Below are 26,072 nucleotides of genomic sequence, written 5' to 3'. Positions count from 1 at the left end.
TACCTCTATATAATACTTATGAAAGACAATTCGTAGATCATATAATTGGATAAGCTGCATTATCATCATCATGCATTGACATATTTGCAGATGCATGAAATGAATTACAATATGTGGTGATCCACACCACTACAGACTCCACTTAAAAATCTTAGGGAATAAAGTGATATGCTCATTGTCAGTCTGTACTCCCATGGCTAAAGAGAGATTTAAACCTTTCTCCATAACTGGATATACAATACAACTTAGAAACAACAATAAGCATGAAGATGACAAGTTCGCGCATACAGAAGTAGCTGGGCGAGGATTTGGGGAAATTCTTTGTTTAAAACCTTTAAAACCCTTGTGCCTGATATTTGTTTAACTGGAATACCTGTACTGTATAAGAGATTAATGGAACTATTTTAAATATTGTTTCATAAATGTCATTATATATCACTTCTTTGACCATCATTAAGATAAGCCAGTTAAGAAAACTGAACAATGGAGCAACATGTTTTAATTTGTGAATACATCTAAATGTTTATTTTGTTACATTCTTAGCACTATAATCACAAGATGTGCAGGACATTAGGCAAGCTAATGTACATCTGTGTTTCCTGTGAAACTAACGTTATATAAAGTTTTTGGAGACATTTGTAGGTTATTCATATGAAACAAAAGAAATATTCCGTATAAAAGAAAATGTTGCCCTTTGGGAAAGATAAAGCAGATGGTTAGAATGAGTATGTGCAATTCATCAAATTATTGTACAGAATTTCGTTGATCAGCATTCAGCATAACATTGGCCCGACTTCATAAACAATGTATTCAATCATTTTCCAAACTGACTCACTCCAGTCCAGTGTGGAGTTAGGTACCTCACCTAAAGAAAATAGCAGGAAACAACACTCGATATTGAACACTTATTACACCAAGCCAATTCAGAGTCACTAGTCAGACCACCTTGCAATTAATGAGGGAGAAAAGTCAAGAGCATCCAGAGAAAAATCCATACAGATATAGGAAGAATGTGCCAAATCCTCACAGACAATGTCAGAGCTTAGATTTGAATTCAGTCTCCCAGAGCTGCCAGGCAAATGTGCTACCTATTTACTGTACTACCATGCATCTCTTGAAGAAGAGATTATATGACCAAATTACAGATCAAGTAAAAAGTTACATTTTTTCTTGTGTATTTAACAATCTCTTACCTTATTCCCCCTAAAGATTTTTCCATATCTGGCAATAACAATTTTTCCAGTGCAATTAACTTCTAGTTCTCGCTGAAGTTTATGGAAGTCTTCAGTCCGACCATAGTTAACATAAACAAGGTCTCCCTGACAAGGAAAGAAGTTGAGAAATATCAAGTTTTCAAACAATTCTGCAACACTTCAGAATACCACTTTTTAGTTTTACCGATATAGCCCCAGTTTTTATATAAGTTTAGACTGGTAATTTTAGTTAGTTCAAAATAATTTAATTAATTTAGAAAGTGTTACTTACTTCAGGTTCACCCTTGGCAGAAAATGCATTATATGGAGGTACAATGTTTGGTATGTTTTCATATCCAGGTGGGGTAACCTCATACAGAGAGGTATTAAAAACCTGAAAGAAACATCAAATAAAGTATAAAATAAAATATAAAAATCATGTGGTATCATGGTGGTACAACAGTTACAGTTGGTTTCTCATAGCTCTACATTTTGTAGTTAATTCCAGCCAAAGTATTACCTGTGTAGAGTCTGCATGTTCTCCCTGTATTTGAATGGCTTTCTCTTATTGTAACTTTTGTTTTCCTTCCACATCTCAAAAATGTGATGGTTATGTTAACCAGAAGAGCTATCTCAGTGACTGAGTGTAGGTGTGTACTTAAGTGTGCTCTGTGTTTGCCTGTGGCTCAGTTCATGGGTAGATTGCTCCCTTTTTGTTCAGTGTTACTTGGATACTTCCCAGAACTCCATGCCCCTAAACTAGACAAGTGAAGGAAAATGAATGGACGAATACATGGCATTCAGTCCCTAGAAACTTTTAAATGGATAAAAACTGTTAGAAGTTGGATAGATAGGTGTGGAAGCACTGACTTTCTAAATGTTCAATTATTGTTTATTAAAACAGATTATTAAGTGACTGGGTTAAATCAAGCCATTGCTATTTTTACCTGTCATACGTTACTGTTTATATACCTGTAGATGCATATTCGTCTTACACTTAAGAATCTCAAAATGTAATTATGTCAGAAAAAAATTTTTTTTTAAAGAAGACATAATTTCTTCAACAATTTACACCATTTTTTATCTAGGTTGAATTTTCTATATTCTAAAGTCTGTAAATCATCAATACATCCATCCATCCATTTCCTTAACTCACTTATGGAAGGACATTATATAAATCATGATTTAGATATTTCTCATTTTTACTGATTGGCAAGGGACCTCTCAGTCATTCTGAGATCAAATTCAATTGATGTACCATGTTATTATTGTGCATACCTAACTAAGACAAATGACCAAGTAGCAGGTAGAATATCTATCTATACAGGGATAGATAAAGGATATAGTAATAGTATGAGGAGAAACCTTAAATGTAACTTTGTAGTATTTTCATTAACTACACTTTACCAACTGGTAGACTGTTCACCTTATTATACCATTAAAATGGTTCTACAGGACAAACATGTAAAAACCTACAGAACACGCTACCTTACCCATGGGATTTAGAATTCAATAACCTAGTCTAGGAAATTACATGGACAAGAAATGATGTTAGTTCTGCACAGTATACATATTCATCACTACCATCCACACAAACAAGTCTACAGAAGTAATCCAAATAGACAGGTAGTTAACACAAAAATTACATATGCTCCAGAACTGAAATAAATAGACTGGAAAAGTAAACCAGTAATAAAAATTTTACTGCTGAATCAACATTTTCATTGTATCATGGCACTATGAGGCCATTACGTTTTTCACATATTGTGAGTTAATGGACAGAAAAGTGATTATTTTAAATTTTTAAATAACCACCTTTGTGATTATGATCCACTTTCATTCTTAGCTATAACTGTCACTATAATAATGAATACAACTTAAAAGATAATATACTGCAATTTAAGTAACATCCTTCTAGACTTTTACACTCCTTAGTCAGAAATCAGAATTGCTGCTAGAAGTTGTTTCTGTGAGTCCTTATGAATATGGCACTACCAGCTTTCTGTGACATAATATACATTCTCTGGATTTTTCTGCCTAAAATATACTTTCTTTTATGTGCATAATGAACTTTCATGTCATTTATACATGGTTTTAGTTAAACATTTTGGCAAATAACATAAAAAATATTACTAAAAAAGCTTCTATGTTATGATTTTCATCCAAAAAATAGAACTGGTGGTAAATAAAAGGTCTTACACCTCTGACGAAGCTTTTTAAAAATTTTAAACCAAAAACTTAGTCACTGCTGAAACTTTCATTCTTCCTAGCTGGATAATAACCATACTGTTTATGGCGCAAAACTACAAAAGTACCTTGATGTTGACTAACTTCTTGATTACTTCTTTAATGTGGCTGTCTCATAACTTCAATTTAGTTTAATCCTGATGCTCTGTATATTCAATTAATTATCATAACTATTCATGGTGGCTCTAAAATCCGTACTAACCCCTACTCTCTCTTCTGTTTCTTTTCCCAGTTTCCACCACCACCTATTCAAAGCACCATGATGTTCCTACATTGATGGATTAAAAGCCAGAAGTCCACATGACCATCATCATCAAGTCCTTCCATGAGAACCCTAAATACAAAGAGAACTGTTCATTCATGTTAGGTAGAATGTCCAGAGGCGGCTGGGCGGTCTCATGGTCTGGAACCCCTGCAGATTTAATTTTTTTCTCCAACCATCTCGAGTTTTTTTGTTTTTTCTGTCCTCCCTGGCCATCAGACCTTACTCTTATTCTATGTTAATTAGTGTTGTCTTATTTTAATTCTTACTTTGTCTTTTTTTCTCTTTTCTTCATCATGTAAAGCACTTTGAGCTACATTATTTGTATGAAAATGCGCTATATAAATAAATGTTGTTGTTGTTTTTGATGAAGCTTCAACCCCATATGTGACATAAACATAGCTGGTGCCATGGAAGTATATGCAGGGGTCACGCCTCCTATCCAGGTAATCTGCTCCCAAACAAGAATTCATAACAAAACCTATTTTCATATAGGTATTTATGATTTTAATACTTGGCTTTTAAATAATCAAAATTGACTAAATAAAAATATTTGAGAAAAATGTATAATGTGAGTTTTACTTGACTGAAGTGCATTGTGATTTTCACTGCATAACTGCTGCAAATATTTATTTCCTGGATTTGCCTGATTCAGCTCTTCTTATTGAGAACTCTACCTTGGTATGTGTGTGTTTTAACCCAGCAATATCAGCAAAAGTCTGTCCTTTTTCACACGTTCTGCACGGGTGTCTTTGTTGTCAAAGCACAAATGCCACATGGTAATCTGATAGTGGTCACGGGACATCATATCTTTGGTTGCCCGGTACAACAAATAGTTCTGAGCAGGTATCAGCCACAGCACCAACTGTGGTCATCGCTGCTCTTGTGAAAACAATGGAGTTAAATGCCATCAACTCAGAGAGGGAGAGTCAAGTTCGTTGTACCATGTGAATGTCACTGACAGAATAAAACTGAATAATAAAAAAAAACAAGTACTAACTTTTACAGGTAGCCAAAATTTACACTGGGTGTTACAGACTCAAATCATCCATCCATCCATCCATTTTCCAACCCGCTGAATCCGAACACAGGGTCACGGGGGTCTGCTGGAGCCAATCCCAGCCAACACAGGACACAAGGCAGGAAACAATCCTGGGCAGGGTGCCAACCTACCGCAGGACACACACAAACACACCCACACACTAGGGCCAATTTAGAATCGCCAATCTACCTAACCTGCATGTCTTTGGAATGTGGGAGGAAACCGGAGCGCCCAGAGGAAACCCACGCAGACACGGGGAGAACATGCAAACTCCACGCAGGGAGGACCCAGGAATCGAACCCAGGTCCCCAGATCTCCCAACTGCGAGGCAGCAGCGCTACCCACTGCGCCACCGTGCCGCCCACGACTCAAATCAAATGTATGTTTTTATTATATTATAGTAATAATAATAATAGCAGCTCACTACTCAAAATGCAGAGCGCCCATTTTCGAACCCGGTACCTTTGAGTTATAAGGCAGCAATTCTTACCCCTGCACCATTCAAGACTACATATCAACTTCTTGTCAATTGACATTTGAGCTTGGGTTTTTAACTAATTGACGGCAACATGTAGATCGAATGTTTTTTTTTTCTTTGGTTATATTCTTGAATAAAACAGCACGTTTATTTGATATTTTTACTAAGGTCTTCACACATTATACACTTCACGTCATTACTAGTATAACATGGAAAAAGTTTCTGCTTTAGGTATGTATTCAGCAGTTCCTGTCATTCTACACTTACACAGATCGTTGTAGACGTGAAACACACATGGAAATGTATGTATTCCAAATAAAGATATATTATTTACCAAATACAACTCCAGACACCTCACTGCCAGATAAAGAGACCTGAGCTCTGAGAAGCTGGCGGCTGACCTCAACTCCGTTGGGGTGGGGGGATGGGATAGCAGGCTGCTTGTGCTGATCGACACATTTACAAAACAAAAGACGCTGATGGCAGAGGTGCGAAGGAATTTAAGGTGGCCCCGGATTCCGAGTTTTTTTTGTAGGCTTCAGGGATTCTAGTGTTAAAGACCATGAGGTTTCTCTCTAGGTGGTGGGATAAGACAGTGAGGCCATAATCCTTAGGCAACCTGATAAAACACTTACCAGTCTAATTATATATTGTGTGATGCAAGAGTGGCAGGTAATAACATTTATGATGGTATTAAATTGCATGCTTTACTAACAATGAGCCCTCTAATTCCTACAGACAACTGAGAGCAACAAAATTAAACTAAAAATATTCCCATGGATGTGTTCATTTACAAGGGCCCCTTACTCAAATCTTCTATTAGAATTTCAACGTGTCAAAAATGAAATGCTAATTCTAATCCAAGCTTTCATGCTTTGCTTTTGCATTATGAATAGAAAGCCTCATTTACAATGTTGGTCATTTCATTCTGAAAACATTTCACTTTGCCAACAAAGTTCAGCATTTTTGGCAAGCTTATCTGCTTTTTTTAATGTGGTGTCAATGATAATATAAATCCTTTTTGCTTTGTTTAATTGATTGCTTTCTAATTACCTGTAGCAGTTTTTGTTTTGCCATTAGATCTTGCACATTTTTCTCTTTTCTGTATCCATTGGGGCATTTTTTTTCTTTGGAGTTGATTGGTCATTGCAAATTGAAGGACTTCTTTTGCTTATGGAGTGATCCTTTTTAAAATTTAGCCTTATATTTGCTACAAGGATAACATATTACAGCTCCTTCTAGTTGCCCAAATGGCCCTTAAACCACCAAACTTCACATATCTTTAAAAAGGACATGTCTATAAAGCATTCCTCCTTTTGCCTGTCCTCTTAAGAAGCAACCTAGCTGTCAAGGTTTCATTCTAATGGTGGTTTGTATTGTCCTCTAATTGTCCAGAGATGAATTGTCCTGCAATACAGGTGAGGGGACGCTGGAGCACGCATGTTGTTGCCGCTCCTCCCTGTAAACAACACTTCTCACAAAATTCGCCTAATTCTACACTTTCTTACGTTTGTTTTATTTCTTTTATTGTACGTATAGTTCGTGGATACAGCTGACTCGAATTGTATGGATTTGGCTTATATTTACAGATTTTATGGACTCTACTTTGACTGGGAATAGCTGAGTCTGTGGATCACGGGACGAGAACCTTCAAGCATTTCTTTGTGCCTGGCAATCTAGGACCTCGGGATGATCTGTCTCCGTGATTATATTTAATTCGCTTTGCTGATCTGCTCCCGTTTCATCTTATAGTACTATACGACTGGGAACTGATCTGATGTTCTTATTAACCTGGCTTTTGGCTCCGGGGCGATCACGCCTGAAATTACCAAGCGTTACATTTTGTGACTGTGTATTGGAACCTCCAACTCCTGCTACCTCCTCTTGCTATGCTTTCTGCTGATTGCTATGGCTGCTCACCTACGCTACCACACCCGCCTGTCCTACCGGTTCCACTCTGCTGTGCTGCTTCTCCACTGCTATTCAGATAAGTATTACTCAGCATCATGCTAAAATACTCTCATGACAAACTCCTTCTTATTAAACAGTTTGTCCAGAGCAAATGGTCTGACTGCAACATCCTAAAGGACGCCGGTATTTTGCAGCGCCCGAAATATATACATCGCGGGTCAGGTCGCCGCCACCGCCGGGCTGCGAATGAAAAGACCACCGGCAGCATTTTCTCAGGAATATGCCGTCCTTCTCATGACCCTGGAAATAGAATTGTCAGTGTGCCAAATTTGCATTATGTGGGAATAAACCCTGATTGCGGCTCTGTGCAGAAAGAAGCCTCATTATGTAATATTGCACTGTTTAACTCGAGGTCTCTTAATGGCAAAGCATTGGTGTTGTCAGAACTCATCACTGACACCAAACTTGATATTCTGTGTCTAACGGAGACTTGGCAAAAACCAAACGAATTTGCGTCTCTCACAGAGGCGACTCCAATTGGTTTCACTTTCCACTCAAAGCCTCGCAGCTCAAGACATGGCGGCGGGCTGGCAGTAATTATCAGAGAAGACTTAAACGTTAAAAGAATCCCAATTGACTGCCCATTGTCTTTTGAGTGCCTGGCTCTTAAACTAACAACAGAATCAGGTCCTGTCTCACTCATTGTTCTTTATCGTCCCCCAAAATACAATGCATCCTTCTTATCAGATCTGATTGAACTTTTGACCCACCTAAGCTCTTACTCTCAGAGAATTATCCTTCTTGGTGATTTCAACATCCATATTGACACCCCCACATCTAAACTGAGAAATGAATTCCTGTCCTTACTGGACTGTTTTGACTTGACACAACATGTTGATTTTCCAACCCATTGTGGCGGTCATATATTGGACCTGATCTGCACTTCTGGACTATCTGTTGCCAACATTTACAGCACTGATTTGGGACTCTCTGACCATAAAGCAGTATTTTTCACTGTCTCATTACCTCTCCCACCTCTTACCTGTAAACGACAAATTTCTTACAGAAACCTTAAAAATATCTGTCCCTCTATCCTTTCTGGATCCATTTCTGATCTTTTACTGTCTGCACCTATTCCATCAACACTAGATAGTTTTGTTCACCACTATAACACAGCCCTTCACTCAGCATTAGATAAAACAGCTCCTTTAAAACATAAGGAGGTTTCCTTTAAACGTTCAGCTCCTTGGTATAACTCAGAATTGCGATCTATGAAAGCAGCTGGCCGACGCCTTGAGAGAATGTCACGTAAGACTGGCCTCACCGTGCACATCCAGGCTTTCTCTGACCACCAAAGAGCTTACAGAGAAGCACTAACTTCTGCCAAGAACACCCATTATGGCAGAATAATAGAAAGTAGCCATGATAACCCAAGGGTTTTGTTCTCTGTAGTTAATAAACTACTCGAACCCGCATCTGGTCCAACTACCTCTTCTACTGAAGTCTGTGAGGAATTCCTCCACTTTTTCCGTAACAAAATTAAAGATCTAAATAATTCAACCAACATAAATACATCATCTGTTTATATCTCTCCCTGTTTTCCCACTCCATCCAGCTCCTTCTCTAAGTTCTCACCAGTCACATCTGCGTTTGTTAATGACCTGCTTTATAAGATGAGGCCGACTACTTGTGTACTGGACCCCATCCCCACCACACTACTTAAATCCTGCCTTCATGCCATAATCCCGACTGTTACAACAATAATAAACTCATCCCTTGACACTGGCTCTGTGCCTCTCACTTTTAAAATTGCTTCTGTAACCCCAACGTTAAAAAAGTCTGGCCTTGATGCTGACAATCTTAACAATTTCCGGCCTATTTCCCACTTACCTTTCCTGTCAAAAGTTCTTGAGCGTGTTGTAGCTTCCCAACTCACCAATTACCTAACCTCTAATAATTTGATGGAACCCTTTCAGTCTGGTTTCAGGGCGCGGCACAGCTGTGAAACTGCTCTGCTACGGGTAACCAATGATTTGCTTATGGCAGCAGACTCTGGACAAACCAGCATATTAATTCTGTTAGACCTCAGTGCAGCATTTGACACTGTCAGACATGACATCCTACTGTTCAGAATGGAGAACATGCTGGGTATCTCTGGCACTGCCCTCCAGTGGTTCAAGTCCTATCTGACTGATAGGCAAGAGTTTGTTAGTCTTGGCAACAGTAGATCCAGCTCAGCGCCAGTCACACAAGGAGTCCCTCAGGGCTCTGTCCTCGGTCCTCTGCTTTTCTGTATTTATATGCTTCCCCTTGGCCATATTATCCGTAGTTATGGATTGGGTTATCATTTTTATGCAGATGATACTCAGCTCTACTTCAATGTTAAAAGTGGAACTTCATCAGAGCTTTCTCAGCTCACAACCTGCCTTAGTGAAATTAAAACCTGGATGGAGCAGAACTCTTTAAAATTAAATTGCAATAAAACTGAACTCCTGCAAATTGGGACTAAAATGCAACTTAATAAAATGAGCTCCTTCCCAGTCCATCTTGGCAGTGATCTCATCAGACCTGCCTCTACTGTAAAAAATCTTGGTGTCATTTTTGACTCCTCCCTCACTTATTCCGCCCACATAAATCACATTAAGAAACTTTCTTACTTTCACCTCCGTAACATATCCCGTGTTCGCTCCTTCCTCTCCTTCTCTAATGCTGAGAAACTTGTCCATGCTTTTATCACATCCCGCATCGATTATTGTAATTCCCTACTGGCAGGTGCCCCTTCTAATCTTATATCACAGCTCCAGCTTATTCAAAACTCAGCTGCAAGAGTCCTTACTCGAGCCAGCAGCAGCGAGCACATCACACCCATCCTGCTCCGCCTTCACTGGCTCCCTGTGTCCTACAGAATCGAATATAAAATCCTACTAATAACCTACAAAGCCTTAAGTAACCTCACGCCAAACTACATCAGTGACCTTCTCCATCACTATGTGCCTGCCCGCCCACTAAGGTCCTCTGATTCTGGTAATCTTGTTGTGCCCGTCACTAATCTACACTCCATGGGTGACAGGGCCTTCAGCTGTATAGCGCCCAGACTCTGGAATGACCTACCAAAATTAATCAGGTCAGCTGACTCCATGAATTCTTTTAAAAAACAACTCAAAACTCATCTGTTCAGGAAGGCTTTTAGCTCTACTTGACTTTATTACCTTTCTCTCAGTTTACTTCTCTGTCAAGATGCTCATGTAACCTGTATGTGTGTGCTAGACCATCAATTATGTTGTCTGTTTTTTTTTTTCAGAATTTACTGTCTTAATCTTCTTTGTTTATTTATCTGGTTTGTACAATGCTATATACTGTATATTCTGCCGTTCTTTATTTATTCTGTAAGTGCCTTGAGCATGGGAAAGGCGCTATATAAATAAAATGTATTATTATTATTATTATTATTATTATTATTATTATTATTATTATTATCTTTATAAAAATTGTTGTCAGCAGGTTTCTACTTGGATAGTGAAACAAATGTCCTTAAGAGAATAAAAAATATTCAAGTCTTTCATTTGATGCAATATATTACTATTATGAATTACTATATATTACTACTACTGCATTACATTACTATGTCACTTTAAATCAAAAGAAGTAGGAACACTAATTTTTATTACTTTATGATGGGATGGAATGGTGGTTCTGAGGCTAAGGATCTGCACTGGTATCCTGAAGGTTGCTTGTTCGAACCCCATTAATACCAAAAGGGATCCTACTCCGTTGGGCCCTTGAACAAGGCCCTTAACTTACAGTTGCTCCAGGGGTGCTGTATAATAGCTCACCTTGCTCTGACTGCAAAGAGTATGCGAAAAATAACGAAATTCCTAAGAAATTGTATAAGGCGGATAAAAAAAAAAAACTAGCCATTAAGGAATTTTCATGTTACTACATAAACACTAGAAACACCACAGGTTGACACCATTTGGTATTGGTGTCTTTAAATAAATCTTTAATTATTTTATCAGTGTACATGTCATGCCCCTGTCCTTCCTAGACTCTTCCTAAATTGTTGTAGTTCAAATGGCCATGTTGCTGCACAGTGTCTGTATCCTTGAACTTGACTGCATTTTCATATCCTTTGTAACTCAAAAAATCTACTCCTGCTGTTACTATCTCCATTACTGATTATTGTTTTCCAGATGTGTACTGATTTCTGTCTTCAGCAGACAACTATAAATTAATCAATAAGAAAAAGTCACACTTATAATCACTCACATTATTTCACTGCTATGTATGTACAGGAAAAAAACAAATCTGAAAACGTTTGGAGCAATTACTTCTGTTAGGTAAAAAATGACTATAAACTTACTTGAAATGGCATTGCAAAGTTTTTCACACACCTTGGAATACATGTATACAGCCATCATGAAGTTGACATGGGAAAGGAAGAACATGTGAAGTGGCACACAGTGAATGAAGTGACCGAGCTATGAGTGACCAAGTTTTTATAGATACAGCAGTCCCATCAAAATATGCAAATGCAAGAACAAATTGTGTCCTTTCTTTATTCAGATTAAAGGACTGATTCAACATGGTGCTTGACTGTAAATGAGGTGCATTTTAGGAGAAATAATTTTGATTTGAGCACAGCTACAGTATACTGAAATACTGGTGCATGTACTGAATTGCATATAAACACAATCACATGTATTGAACTGAATCAGAAACATGGTTTGATGACAGATATATACATTTACTAAGAAAGCTGAATGTTTATTCTTGTATCTGCGTACATTGTCAGGTCTGCTGTGTGTTTGTGAAAATAATGCAAGTGAGCTGCATTCACTCACAATCATTTTATTCAAATGTTCCATCTCACATATTTTCCTTTCCACAAGTAAATCTGATACTGGCTGTGCACTTTGTATACGGACACTTTTGCTTCTATTTCAGACACTTTGCACACTTTGATCTGAACTGCATCATGCTTTGCAAGTAAGGGCAGACATTCTTGTTTATGAGCAGTTGTTCCTGATGCATTATTAATGTCCTTTCTACAGTGAAAGTCACACAAGCCCAACAAGTGGAATCTAATTTTAGATAACTGCTGATATAAGTAAAAATATATATATACTAGGTACCAATACCTATTTGGAGAAAGATCACGTTTGATTACCAGGTAAAGACAGTGTGTCTGGTAAAGTGGCTTCTGAACCCGTCACAGTTAACTTAAGAAAAGTCTCAGCTGACAACATTTTCAAAAATGATAGAAAACTTGTGATGTGGACATTATTATATGCAGTACATCATGCCATTTACCTACAAAATCTGTGAAATATGTAAGTAATGCTGTAATTTTATAAACTATTTACTGAACACAGAAAAACATCATGTTGACATACTAACATATTTTGTATTTCTAGTTGATTTAAAAGTGTAATTTTGCTTTTTATGATTAAATGATAAAATCGTTTATACTGAGTCGGAAAGCAACTTTGGAAAGCCACTCCTGTCACAGCATTCCTTCTGGTCATTCTCACACCTAGTAAACCAAAGGACTGCAAATTTGGAGAAAATACAAACATTAAAATAAAAAGAGAACTATGTAAAGTGTCACCATAAAAAATCAGTTTCTACTGTTGTTTTGTTTTCCACTATGCTGAGGCAGTTTTCAGCACTATAGCCATGCAACTTTGGAAGTTTTTTTTTTTTTTGATTGAAAATGCATGGTGACATTTAAAATGAAAAAATATGTTAAAAATATGTATTATTTATTTTTACATTCTCTCAAGCTGTATTAGGCTTTTTGTGGCTTTCAGGGGAAGGGCTAGTCCTGCTGAGCCTAAAGTATATTATATACATCTGGAGACAACAATGAGTGAATTTTACTTAAAACTGGAGGGGGACAATTAGATGGCCCACTGAGTATCACATTTCTAATCCAATCCAATGCCTTATAAAGGTGGTGCTCAAAGTGATTTTGAGCTGACAGTCTAATGTGCTCTTGTTAACCTGGCCCAACAGAATTAAAGGTCCTAATAAACAAGACCTTAAAAGACCTCTATTAAACATAAACATTTGTTGTGTGTGCAGAGAGCACACAGCATGTGTTAAAAATAAACATATCCTAGGCTATTACAGGAGGAAAACCTTAATGCAAAGTCAGATTTTACATTGGTATTCAAAGACATCAGTGGACTAGTGGTAAAGTGAATGATACGTTGTCACAGGTGCTGTGTCTGCTCTCTGTTGTTCATTTACGATGATAGTGAAAATGTGAACTGCAAGTTATGCATGTGAAGGAAACAATGTGTCAAAATGAGGTGAAAAGGACCGCCTCTAAGAGACCTTATAGAGTGAGCTTATATTCTTAAAGAAGAGCCAGAGTAGATGTAGATTTTGGTGCTCAAAACACCCAAATCAGTAAATGTGCTTACCAACGCCAATAAAAGTAAAAAAAGGCTGCACAGCATCCACCGTCTGACAGCACATCTAAATGAATAACTAGAGGAAGTTAACATTACATGGACTACACACACAAACTCACAATGCCTATCAAAACTCTTTTTCCTACTATTATGCCATATAGTGAAGCAATAGTCAAAATAACAGAAAGATATTATAGCAGACAAAAGCACTACTCCAAAGCATGGAGAAAAGTGGCTGGAGTGGTCTACGTTTGTGTGTCCACTCTTTTGCAGCTTTCACTACCATATACAAATCATTAAGCTTCAGTTACCTTGTGTTACTAGGCCTCTGAATTGATAACAGCAATTTTAGCTTTTTATTTTTTCTCAGTGTCAAGTCAGCTTCTTTTGCACTCTCCCTGAAACCCTGATGGTTTAAAGTACACTGGATGAACTGGGGAAGGGTGTTTTAGGAAGAAGCCCTGTGGGCATAGCTTTTGCAGTGGTGAATTTCGCCGCTATTCACTAAAGACTTTTTAGTGAGTTGTTCCCAGATGTGTATTCTTGTTTGAGAAACATGCCTGGCCCTGCTAGACTAGCATAGGGTAGTAATGATGTGTTATCAGGATTCCAAGCTGATGGACCATCAGTGGGGAAAAAAAAGAAGCATCAGACGCCACTTATCGTAGCCATTGTGATTATTGTACTGAAACAATGTGTGGTGGTTCTAGTGTTAAAAGTGTGCAAATTACAGAATAAAATACAAAATACTGTTTTCACTGAACAACACACTTTAAAAATCAGGAAAACTGGAGAGTACAATTGCACATGAAGATGGCGCCGTAGAAGAACACAGACATATACTACTTAAAAAGGTAATAAAAGTCCATACCTTTCCGTTTTGATCTGCTTATGGATATGTTGAGTCAAGAGTCCTTGTGCATGCTTTTTGCTGATGACATTGTGCTGTGTAGCACAGAACACAGGAAGTGAAGAAGAATTTGGAAGAATGGAAAAAGGCATTGGGAGACAGAGAATTGAAGATAAATAAAAAGAGTAAAGAATATATTAGGTTAGCCTGCAGGCAGAGCTATTGAAAAGAGTGGAAAAACTTAAATATCTAGGATCAGTGGTAGCCCAAGATGTAAAATTAAATGTACAAATAACCCATAGAGTGCAAGGTGGATAGAACATTTAGAAGAAGGTATCAGAAGTATTGTGTGATCAAGGAATTCACATAAAGGTTAAAGGTGAGGTTTTTAAGACAGTGGAAAGACCAGCAATGGTGTATGGAACTAAAACATGGGCAGTAAAGAGAGCACAGGGGAAGAAGTTAGATATGGCAGAAATGACAATGTTGAGACAGATGTGTGGAATTACAAAAAAGGACAGAATAAGAAATGAAAAAATTAGAGATACAGCAAAAGTGGGAGAGATATCTAAGAAAGTCTCATATTATTTTCAGGGATTAATGAATTATATTCTTTAACGCTATTTGGTCACAGTGGGTGATCAAAGTGTGTTATGAATGAATCACCACACCATTTTAAAACTTGCTGTCCTTTCACCATTTGCTGCCTATTCAAAGTAGCTTAATATTTCTGATATTAAGTTTGACATAAACAGTACATCAGGCTGCATTTTGTTTTGCTGCTCACAGCCACCATAGCATTCTTTTACAGACTGTATTTTGGCATACTGTCTTGCTGCTGCAGACAACAATCATTAAAAAGAAACTTGTCTCTGGACATACACACAGGTATTAGTACAAATATCAACGATGCACCATTTTCTGGAGTTCAATAAAAGTACAGAGATGGCAAGATTTGAGGTTTGATCAATGATACGAAGAAAAGAGTAAAGTTTCAACAGGTATGGGAAACAAATCATAAACTGAACAAGGTGACTTTTCCAAGTTTAATTGAATACCTGCAGATTTCATTAAGCAGCAAGATGGAAAACAATAGCAAAAGCTGAATTAAAACTGTTAACATTTGAAGATGGTGGAGAAAAAATTAAATGAAAAGGAAAGGAATGGATGCATGTAAAAATGATGTTTGCGTGTAAAAAACACTAACAGAAAATGCCCTTTTGTAAACTGAAGAAAATTTACAACACTTTCAAGAGTTATTACATGGTGTGTACTGCAATTATTTAAGGTATTTATAAGAACAGTAAGTTTGATTCTTGGGAAACACCTTCATTTTTTCATTATATTTTACTATGTTCAGTTATTTAGAATTGCATTTCAAGTTATTTCTTACTGAAAACAGCAAATATGTGACTGATAACCTAGATGTACAAAAGGTACCTCAGTTTGATTTTCATCCAAGATTGCTATGTAGTTTGGGTTACTTTCATTTGGATAAGAGAGCAGGACATCATAGTGGACAAGTTCAACAGAATCCAATCCAAAATCCTTCCATTCCTTCTCAATCTGCTTTGCCAGGCGAAGATTTTGTTCTGTTCCAGCCAGATGAGGCAGTTGGGTAAAATTCCTATACAAAATATGAAAAGTGCATAAGGCTTTCTTTAGTCACTGTACAAGCAGATTTTGCTGTATAGCATTGACAGTTTCTACATCAACAGGATGTGAATTGGCAGCCTTGTACACTTTAACTCTCCTTAAAGCACCACTACACATTTGAAACATACTAAAATTTTTCTTTATTAAGTTATGAAAAATAACTATAACAATAATTTCAAGTTAAGTGATCTGAGTGAGAAGCACAAAAAAGTAAGTAAAAGATAAGTAAAAGTAAAGTAAAAATGTATTTATTAAGTGGCCATTACAGACAGAAATCAAGAAGCGCAAAACAATAAAACAGAATAAAATGAAATATCAAAACAACATAAAATACAAGGACAATATAACAGTCAACCACAGACGGAAAAGCTACCTAAATGCCAGTATGAACACTTAACTCAATAGATTCTACTGTCTTAATGTCAGTGGAGGAATGTTCCATAACCTTGGAGCAATAAGCTGGAATGCATAATCCCCACGTGTCTTTAGTCTAGTACAAGGAACCAAAAGGAGATCTAACTGAGCATATCTTAAAGATGTGGTGTAATGCTGAAGGACGTTTCTGATATATTGGGGAGCTTGAACATGCAAAGTTCTGTAAATGAGTACCAGAATTTTGAACTTGATCCTAAATTCCTCTTGGATTCAATGTAGACAGTATAAAATTGGTGTGATATGGGTACCTTTGAGTGAACGTGTTAAAAGTCTAGCAGCTGCATTTTGAACAGTCTGAAGATGAGACAAACCAGTTTTACACAGACAGATAAAAAGGGAATTACAATAATGCAGGTATGATTAGATGAAAGCATGGATAGGAATTTCCATCTCAGCCTTGGTAACAACAGATCTCAACTTGGATAGACTTCTTAAATGAAACAAGCAAGAGCAATTGAGACACTTGCAATGAGCATCAAAACTCCAAGTTTGATCAAATATGACACCTACATTACTTATGACTGCATGAGAAAAAGTGCACATGGTAGATTGGTGGGGCAGGCAAAAATAAAAACCTCCATTTTCTGGGCATTTAACTTTAAGTAGCTGGCTAGTAGCAAATTATTGACTTCTTAGACAGTCAACCCAAGAAGACAAATTGCACAACTCACAAAATGAATGGAACACTTCAGGAAGTGAAGGATACAAATAATATTGAAAACAGATGCTACTACACAGGTGGGGTCATTGAGACAGTTAAGCAATTAACATTCCATCAGCATTAAAGGCATGTGTAAAAATGAGACTTTATAGACCATCAGAGATGTCTGATTGTTGGGGTACATTTGACAGCAACATCAGTGATGAAAATTGATTAACTTGTTGATGTTTCTAGAATATAGCAGTTAAGGTGATGTTTGCATAAGTACATGGAAACAGCATGTCTTACAGAGCTCGCCAACGTATCGTGCAAACTCCTGTTTGTGATTATGGTTTGTGATGGTCTTTACATAAGAAACATTTATATGTTACTTATATAAAAGCCAAATCGAATGTTATTTACCTTGTTTTATTTATTTTCCTACAGCGTAAAGTCACAAGTAGACTGCAGAGTAGTTTGATCTGTTTGATCGACAAGGGCATGCTCACAAATTACAAGTGTAATGCCACGGAAAAAGACTTTAGTACGTGAGCAATGGTACGAGAAAGCAGTTAAGAGTTCTTTTTGGGCACATAAACAGTCCAGATCTAAACACTAGCGTGGAAAGTCGCTCACGTACTGAAGAGTCTATAGCTGGAGGTGGAAGCTGCCGTCGCACTTTTCAAGTCACTGTACTTTGTATATAAAAGTCAGATCGAATGTTATTTACCTTGATTTATTTACTTATTTTCCTACAGCGTAAAGTCACAAGTAGACTGCAGAGCTTCCTGTATTTGATCGACACGGGCACGCTGACACAATACATGTGTACAGTACATGTGTACTGAAGTGACTTTAGGTGCAGATGGAAGCTCCTGACACACCCTACACAACTGTGTTGATCTTATTCAGGAAAAGATCCCAGTCACCCCACGGGAGAAAGACTTTCCGAGACTCTTCAGTACGTGAGCGACTCTCCACGGTAGTGTTAAGATCTGGACAGTGCATGTGCCCAAAAAGAAGTCTAACTGCATTCTCGTACCATTGCTTGCGTACTAAAGTGTCAGCCGGCATTTTTTCGTGAAATTACACGTGTAATTTGTGAGCATGCCCTTGTCGATCAAACAGAGGAAGCCCTGCAGTCTACTTGTGATTTTACGCTGTAGGAAAATAAGTAAATAAATCAAGGTAAATAACATTCAATTTGGCTTTTATATATGTAATATATAAATGTTTCTTATGTAAAGACCATCACAAAACATAATCACAAACAGGAGTTTGCACGATAAGTTGGCGAGCTTTGTAAGCCGTGCTGTTTCCTTGAAGGACAGGTGTAGAGCAGAGTGATTGGCAGGATGACTCCAGACCTCGTCCTGCATCAAAATGGTGCCATCTTTCACCTGTGGGTAAGGGGGGGGGGGGGGGGGGGATGGAATAGCAGGCTGCTTGCTGATTGGGCTTATTGACACATTTACAACACAAAGGATGCTGAATGGAGAGATTCGAGCGGATTTAAGGTGGGACAGTTTTACAAGTTTTTTCGTAAGTGTTGGTAATTCTAGTGTTAACAAGATGTTCTGGAGTGGACCTACAACAGTGTCTTCCACAACCATCATCTAAACCACAAATAAGCACATTTATCATGGAAGAATGATGTTGAATTTCTCCAGCAGAATTTCCTGTTGATTATTTCTCAAGATGTGGTAGTCCAATAACCTTTTAAGGCAATTTAAATGTAGTGAGAAGTCAAGCAAAATGACACCTAAAAGATACAATATGCAAGCTTTCGAGACAACTCAGGCCCCTTCTTCAGACAAGATGTAATCATATTGTGATCATTTTAGTTAGCCAATAAAAGGTGTCATCTTGACTTCTCACTACATTCATAATGGCTAATACGTTACAACAATCTAGTACTAAAGGCAATTTAAAATAATGCATCCCTTATTTTATGGGTTTACCTGTTTTTTGCTTTCCTGAAATGACACACGAGAAACTTTAAATTGGAACAAAAAGAGATAAACAGAAAAACAGCAAGGTTCATGGCATGAGAAGTGTGTAAAAAGAATCTGACTAGAATAAAGTAATGGGAAATCAAGTGAGCAAAACAAACATGGAGAAGAAATGATGCAAAATAAGGAAAAGATACCTGCAACAAGTTTCAAATTATTTAAAATAAACAGGAAGTGAAAATGACAATGGTGTTGAAAAAAAGGCAGATGTTTACTTGAACTAATATAACTTTAGAACTCTGACAATAACAATATACTGCAACTGGCTTATTAAGGTGACTGAGAAAATTTAAGATACTATGAATTTTTGTCAATGACACAAAATATCCTATATGTAAATTAAGTGTAACTTATTAACATTAGAATGATGGATGCAAAATGGGCACAATTGTTGAGACTGCATGTGAATAACATTCTCAGACCCACTTAATTCAACTCAGAGTTATCAGGGACCAGAATCTATCCCAGCAACACTGGGTGCAAGGCATGGAACAGTCATGGACAGTGTGGCAGTCCACCACAGGGCACATTCACTCAGTGGCCAATTTTGAATTACCAGTTAACATAATACACAGGTTTTAGTGACAGTAGGAGGAAAACCAGAAGACTTGTTGGAAAACCCACCCAGACAAAGAAAATGTGCATATTTCATCAGACAACAGTCGGCATGGGATTTGAACACAGAAGCTGAGAGGCAGCAGCACTACTGTACCACCATGCCACCCTGTGACTACAGCATAATGAAATCAACCCTTGCATATACTTGCATGATTTAAAAACACACTAAATAATAAGGAGAAACTGCAAACAAAAAATATTTTGCATAACTTTCTTTATGGCCCTCACTAAATGAGGAAACTCTTATTCAAATTTCAAACAGTAAATATCTTACCTTAAATATGCTCTAATGTTTTCAGCTTTCATTTCATTAAGAAATTTTCCCCTATTGCCAACAGTACTCCCTTTTGTGTCATGTCCAGAATGCCCAGAAAACCACCCTTTAAATAAAATATAAATAAAATTAGTTATTTTAATTCTATCAAAAAAATCATTCTGTAAAAAGACATGCATATGCACTTTATGGAAGTCTATTCTACAGATTACACAATATCACTGGCAATCCTTCAATCTGATCATACAATCAATTTCAATCAGTCTGTCTTTTTTTTTACATAAAGCATTAACAAAATTACAATACACTGTTAAACATACAGAATAAGTATTTCAATAAAACCTCAGCCACTGTAAAAAATATGTGACAATGACAGTATACTGGATACAGTGTAATACACACATATTACACAGTGCTCTGTGATCTTGATAATTATGAAAGTACGTCGACTTAGGCACAAAAAAAAATGCCACAAGGATCATATTGATGAAGCCGAGATAGAATATGGCACTCTGTGACCTTAAAAATCAAACCATTTCAGAAAAAGAGCATATGGATTACAACAAAAACTAGAAAAGCATAAGTTACTTTGGTGAGCATGACAATGGTCAAAAGGCCAGACTGCAGAATGACTTGCATGCAAAAATAAGAGCTGCCCCATTGGTCACATTGTTCACAAAAAATCCTATAGAGTCATTCTGTGGAGTAGTGTGCTATTAAGGTAACAATTGTAATGGCTCTTCAAACATACATATTTAATATCCATCGGGTATTTGTCTAAAGTATAATTGTGTAAGTTCTCAGTTGAGTGATACTAACTTTCCCATTCTCATTTTCTGATAAGTAGCCTTTTACCAGGTTTCTCATCCTGTCCTATGAAAAAAGATGGTGCCATGGATTGGAAAAATTATGTTAACAGGGCAGGTGCAGTTTTAGTGCATCATACAAACTGACCACAATTACAGTATTACATTATTGTGTACCATAATATATTTCAGAAAGGAACTGGAATGCTATTTGACACAAATCACAAAAAATATAGCTGTGCCAAAGGGCTGTGGACCCCAGGAGGATTATTTTCTTTTTGATCTCTGACATCTGGAATGTTTGTTTCCATCTCCTCATTTGCCAACTCTCTATTAGTTTAAATTGTTGAGAATCCTGTTGGCACATTTGAGTAATCCCTGAACTCAGAAACATCAACAAAAGCCCAGGTAAACAGGGAAAAAGATGTTAATTAACAGGAAATAAACTGTACAGGCATAGATATAACACAAATAGTAATATATGAAAACAACAAATAAGACAAAATAACAAAGGCTTGGGCTCCTGAGATCCTACTAAAACATTTTTGACATCTCTAGCTAGCTCCAGGGGAGATGACAGTCCACTTCTCACTATAAATAGAACCTGCAAAGCCCCCTTCCCCTCCATTCTTTTTCTTCAATCCAATCTTCTTCTTGCAAGGCGAGCCCTTGCCATGCTTTAAGAATTTAGGGTCTTAAGGGCCTTTAAACCTATACCTGGTATTACTTATGGGTCAAAATACAGAATCACGTCTAAGGTTAGGATTGGCCTGAATTGCTCCTGAGGTCACTCTTCAGAGACCCCCCTAGTGGTTAGGGGAGTCCCTACTGGCTCTACAACCCCAGTCCCCCAAAGCACAGGCTTAACAGCATGAAGCTAAAGAGATGTGCGATTAATCAAACCTCCCTACAGTTACTCATAATCCCTGGAATGCTTATATCTAGGGATTCTTTCATTAATTACTGAACTTGTATGGCTGCCAGGATATATTAATGTTAGTGTCTTGTTCAAGTAATTACCAAAACCCATAACTACTTTTACATTGTGTTTCTTTATTCTACACCTGTGGGTAAATTAAAGCAGAATGACTAAAGAACTTTAAATTTCTTAATTTTACAAAGTCACTTTATAAATGCGGGGCGTAGTAACAGGGCTAGAAACAATCCATGGCTGGGCATAAGTGTATTCCAGGCTCATTGACTCACATCAGGCCATTTTAAAGTTCATAAATCAACCTTACATTGGAAAAGACTTTGTTGTACAAGAAATATCCATAAAAGAGAGACAGACGAGTCTCTACACCTAAAGTAAAAAATAACTCTGTTAACAGTGCGGAAGACTGGGGCTTTTAGAAAGTGATATGCTCTGTTATACATTCCGTGCTGGTACATTTAGCCTCAAGAGTGGGAGAGAGAGAGAGAGAGAAAACCTAGGAGGAAAAATGCAATGTTCCTCAAGATCAATACAGGGTATACATTACATTTATTATTATTATTATTTATACAACCCAATAGATGCCATGGATGTGTGATCCTCTAGAGAAAATGAGAGAGTTATCTCATGGACAGCGGGCTATTGGAAACAAAATTAGGTTAACAACATAGAGAGAGGTTGGGAGCATGTGCTGAATGATGCGTTGCCGCACCACCACACAACGAACCACCTGGACTAGAACCCGAGTTCAATGGGTGACACCTCAGCACCACATTGGAACAATGCGAGTTTTTTTATGGTGGCTGGAGTGCCAATCCTGCCACCAACCCCCAAGTTTCCCTGTAAGTTAGAGGTCCTACTTGCAGGGCTAGATGCAGATTAACATCATACCCAGGACAGAGCAATTACAGGTTAAGGGTCTTGTTAAAGGGTACAATGGAGTACAGTGATCCCTCGCTATATCGCGCTTCGCCTTTCGCAGCTTCACTCTATCGCGGATTTTATATGTAAGCATATTTAAATATATATCGCGGATTTTTTGCTGGTTCGCGGATTTCTGCGGACAATGGGTCTTCTAATTTCTGGTACATGCTTCCTTAGTTGGTTTGCCCAGTTGATTTCATACAAGGGACGCTATTGGCAGATGGCTGAGAAGCTACCCAACTTACTTTCTCTCTCTCTCTCTCTTGCGCTGACTTTCTCTGATCCTGACGTAGGGGGTGTGAGCAGGGGGGCTGTTCACACACCTAGACGATACGGACGCTCGTCTAAAAATGCTGGAAGATTATCTTCACGTTGCTACCTTCTGTGTGCAGCTGCTTCGTGAAGCGACATGCTGCACGGTGCTTCGCATACTTAAAAGCTCAAAGGGCACGTATTGATTTTTGACTTTGTTTTTCTCTCTCTCTCTCTCTCTCTCTCCCTGCTCCTGACGGAGGGGGTGTGAGCTTCCGCCTTCAACAGCTTTGTGCCACGGTGCTTCGCATACTTAAAAGCTTAACAGCCCTATTGATTTGTTTGCTTTCCTCTCTGTTTCCTTTGAAGAGGAAGATATGTTTGCATTCTTTTAATTGTGAGACGGAACTGTCATCTCTGTCTTGTCATGGAGCACAGTTTAAACTTTTGAAAAAGAGACAAATGTTTGTTTGCAGTGTTTGAATAACATTCCTGTCTCTCTACAACCTCCTGTGTTTCTGCGCAAATCTGTGACCCAAGCATGACAATATAAAAATAACCATATAAACATATGGTTTCTACTTCGCGGATTTTCTTATTTCGCGGGTGGCTCTGGAACGCAACCCCCGCAATGGAGGAGGGATTACTGTACAGTCATTTCTGGCATTTACAGGATTTGAACCAGCAACCTTCTGATCCCTAGACTCAAAGCCACCACTCTGGCCACAACTATTAACAACATAGTAGCTGTATATAGGGAAGTTGGAACCACGTTGCCTCATTACGAAAGAAAAAAAGGGAATGCTGTCAGACGGTGCTCAATTTCTCCCTCAACAGTTAAGGGGCTGCACACCATCTCCAAGTTTAATGAGTGGGACCATATTGTCACTTTAAAATTATAAGTGGGGAACTGACTTGAACACCTGGTTATTAAGGGCTCAGGGCTGTAAGACAACTATGTGTGAAGAGAGGACCCTTCAGCCTAGAAATGCAATTTGATTAGAGTACATTTGAAATGTTTGATATATGCCAATAATTTAAAATTCTCAACAATTTCACCAGAATCTGGCAGATATGCAATTTTGCATGATTCAAATGTTACAAGCATCTTGCTGGAAAACAAAAAGTTCTTAATATTCCATTACAATACAGGGCAACATGACCCTTAAGGGCACAATATTAGAAGCCTTCATGCCTTCTGAGCATAAACAATTGTGTCCCTCTCCAGCATTTTGCAGGAAGACTCAATAAGTATATGAATGACTCATACAACTTTTCCTGCATACTGATAACCCTAAGCCCAGATCAACAGTCTAGCATTACAGACTAGCATACCTTTTCTGAACCTGCATCATCCACTACAGGAGATGCACCTGAACCATGTCTTATGTCCACACACACTCACTGAAATTGTTTAGTGTTGTCAGCTCAACTAACATGTTATTCATTAAGTACAAATATGGCCCAATAATGGACAGCGATAAATAATACATCAATGTAAGTTTTATGTCTATGAAAAGTGAACTCTTTTAGTACAAATTTAGAAAGGATATGTGAGTACATAACACAAAAAATATATGATTTAACGCTTTGGTGGTTTTAATATTTTATTGATAAAATAACATTAACTTAGATCACTTTGCAGAGATCTATTTTGACTTTGACAGTAAGGATGTTTTATGTTAACTAGAGTCAAAAGACTTAAATTAAATCCACTGTGATTCAATTAAAATATACACAAAAAAATGAAATGCATATCTAACCCCTCACCAATATCCCCCAAGTACACATCCACCCATTTTCCTAACCTGCTTATTGAGAGCAGCAGGATTTTATCCCAGGAATCAAAGGTAAGAACAGCACCTGGAAAGGCTGCCAGCCCATCGTAGGATGACCACAGGCACACCAGGTCAAATTAAATTAAGCATTGGCAATTCATGCAGCCTGCATGAGCCTGCCTGATTAGACCATGGTAGGAACCCGGAGCACCTGGAGGAAACTCACACGGACATGGGGAGAACATGCAAACTCCATGTGCTACACCTGGAACATGAACTTTGGGCTCCTTGCTGCAAGGCAGCAGCACAGCCATTGCACTACTCTGCCACCCCTACTCCTTCTTAATAAGACACACCTATAGCATTACCAGTATAAGAAACTGGTTTTACAAGTCACATAATTAGCTAAAATGAAACCACCTGTTTGCAGTACAGAAGATTCAATTGATTGTACTCTCAATGCACTTTACCTGGAAGCACCAGATTTTGGTGAGTCAGTATCTTAGCCTACCTTACACTAGAAAGACAAAAAGAAAACTGAAAGCAACTCCATGAAAAGGTGATTGAATAGCACAAATCAGGGGATGGATGCAAGAATATTTCCAAGTCACTGAACGTCCCTTGGGGCACAGTTAAATCTGTCATTAAGAAATGGAAGGAGTATGGCACAGCTGTAAATCTGCCTAGATGTTTCACCACTTCCATCTTTATGGGGGAGTGGCAAAGAGAATGTCACTGTTAAAAAAAAAAACAGAATACACATGGGAGACTCTGAAGTCAAGTGGAAGAAGATTGTACGGTCCGATGAGAACAAAACTGAGCTTTTTGGCCATCAGACTAAAATGCCATGTTTGGCGGAAGTCAAAAGCTGCACATTATCAAAAATACATCATCTCCACCATGAAGCATGGTGGTTGCAGCATCATGTTGTGGGAATGCTTCTCTGCAGCAGGCTCTCAAGGGCTTCTGACAGAGTAATATTTGGAAATGCTGGAGGAAAACCTGATGCAGTCAGCAAGAAACCTGTGCCTTGGGAGAAAATATGTGATTTGTTTTTCAACAAAACAAAAACCCCAAACATAAAGCCAAAGCTACACTGGAATGATTTAACAACAGTGTTAATGTGCTGGAACGGCTGACTCAGAGTTCAAGTCTCATACCAACTGAGAATTTGTGGTTGGTCTTTAAAAAAGACTGTTCACTCATGATTCCTATTCAGTCTGATAAAGCTTTGGCAAAAAAGATGGGGAAAAATTGCTGTGTCCATATGTGTAATGCTTACAGGGACCTGACCACACAGACTTAAAGCTGTAATGGCTGGCAAAGGTGCACCAATTACAT

General features: G+C 37.9%; 1 protein-coding gene across 1 annotated transcript in view; it reads right to left on the bottom strand.

The window, feature by feature from the left end:
* naalad2 (N-acetylated alpha-linked acidic dipeptidase 2) overlaps positions 1 to 26,072 on the bottom strand; it is a 91,753-nt gene that overhangs the window by 42,466 nt on the left and 23,215 nt on the right. The window contains exons 3-6 of the mRNA XM_051927173.1: positions 20,038 to 20,143; positions 15,843 to 16,029; positions 1,486 to 1,587; positions 1,194 to 1,319 (exon numbers count right to left, since the gene is read on the bottom strand). Coding sequence (XP_051783133.1) covers positions 1,194 to 1,319; positions 1,486 to 1,587; positions 15,843 to 16,029; positions 20,038 to 20,143 — 521 coding nt within the window. The remainder of the gene's footprint in view (positions 1 to 1,193; positions 1,320 to 1,485; positions 1,588 to 15,842; positions 16,030 to 20,037; positions 20,144 to 26,072) is intronic.

The sequence above is a fragment of the Erpetoichthys calabaricus genome, chromosome 4, assembly GCF_900747795.2.
Source record: "Erpetoichthys calabaricus chromosome 4, fErpCal1.3, whole genome shotgun sequence".
Classification (NCBI taxonomy): Eukaryota; Metazoa; Chordata; class Cladistia; order Polypteriformes; family Polypteridae; genus Erpetoichthys; species Erpetoichthys calabaricus.
The sequence above is the reverse complement of the archived record's forward strand: the minus strand, read 5'-3'. Positions and strand labels throughout refer to the sequence as shown.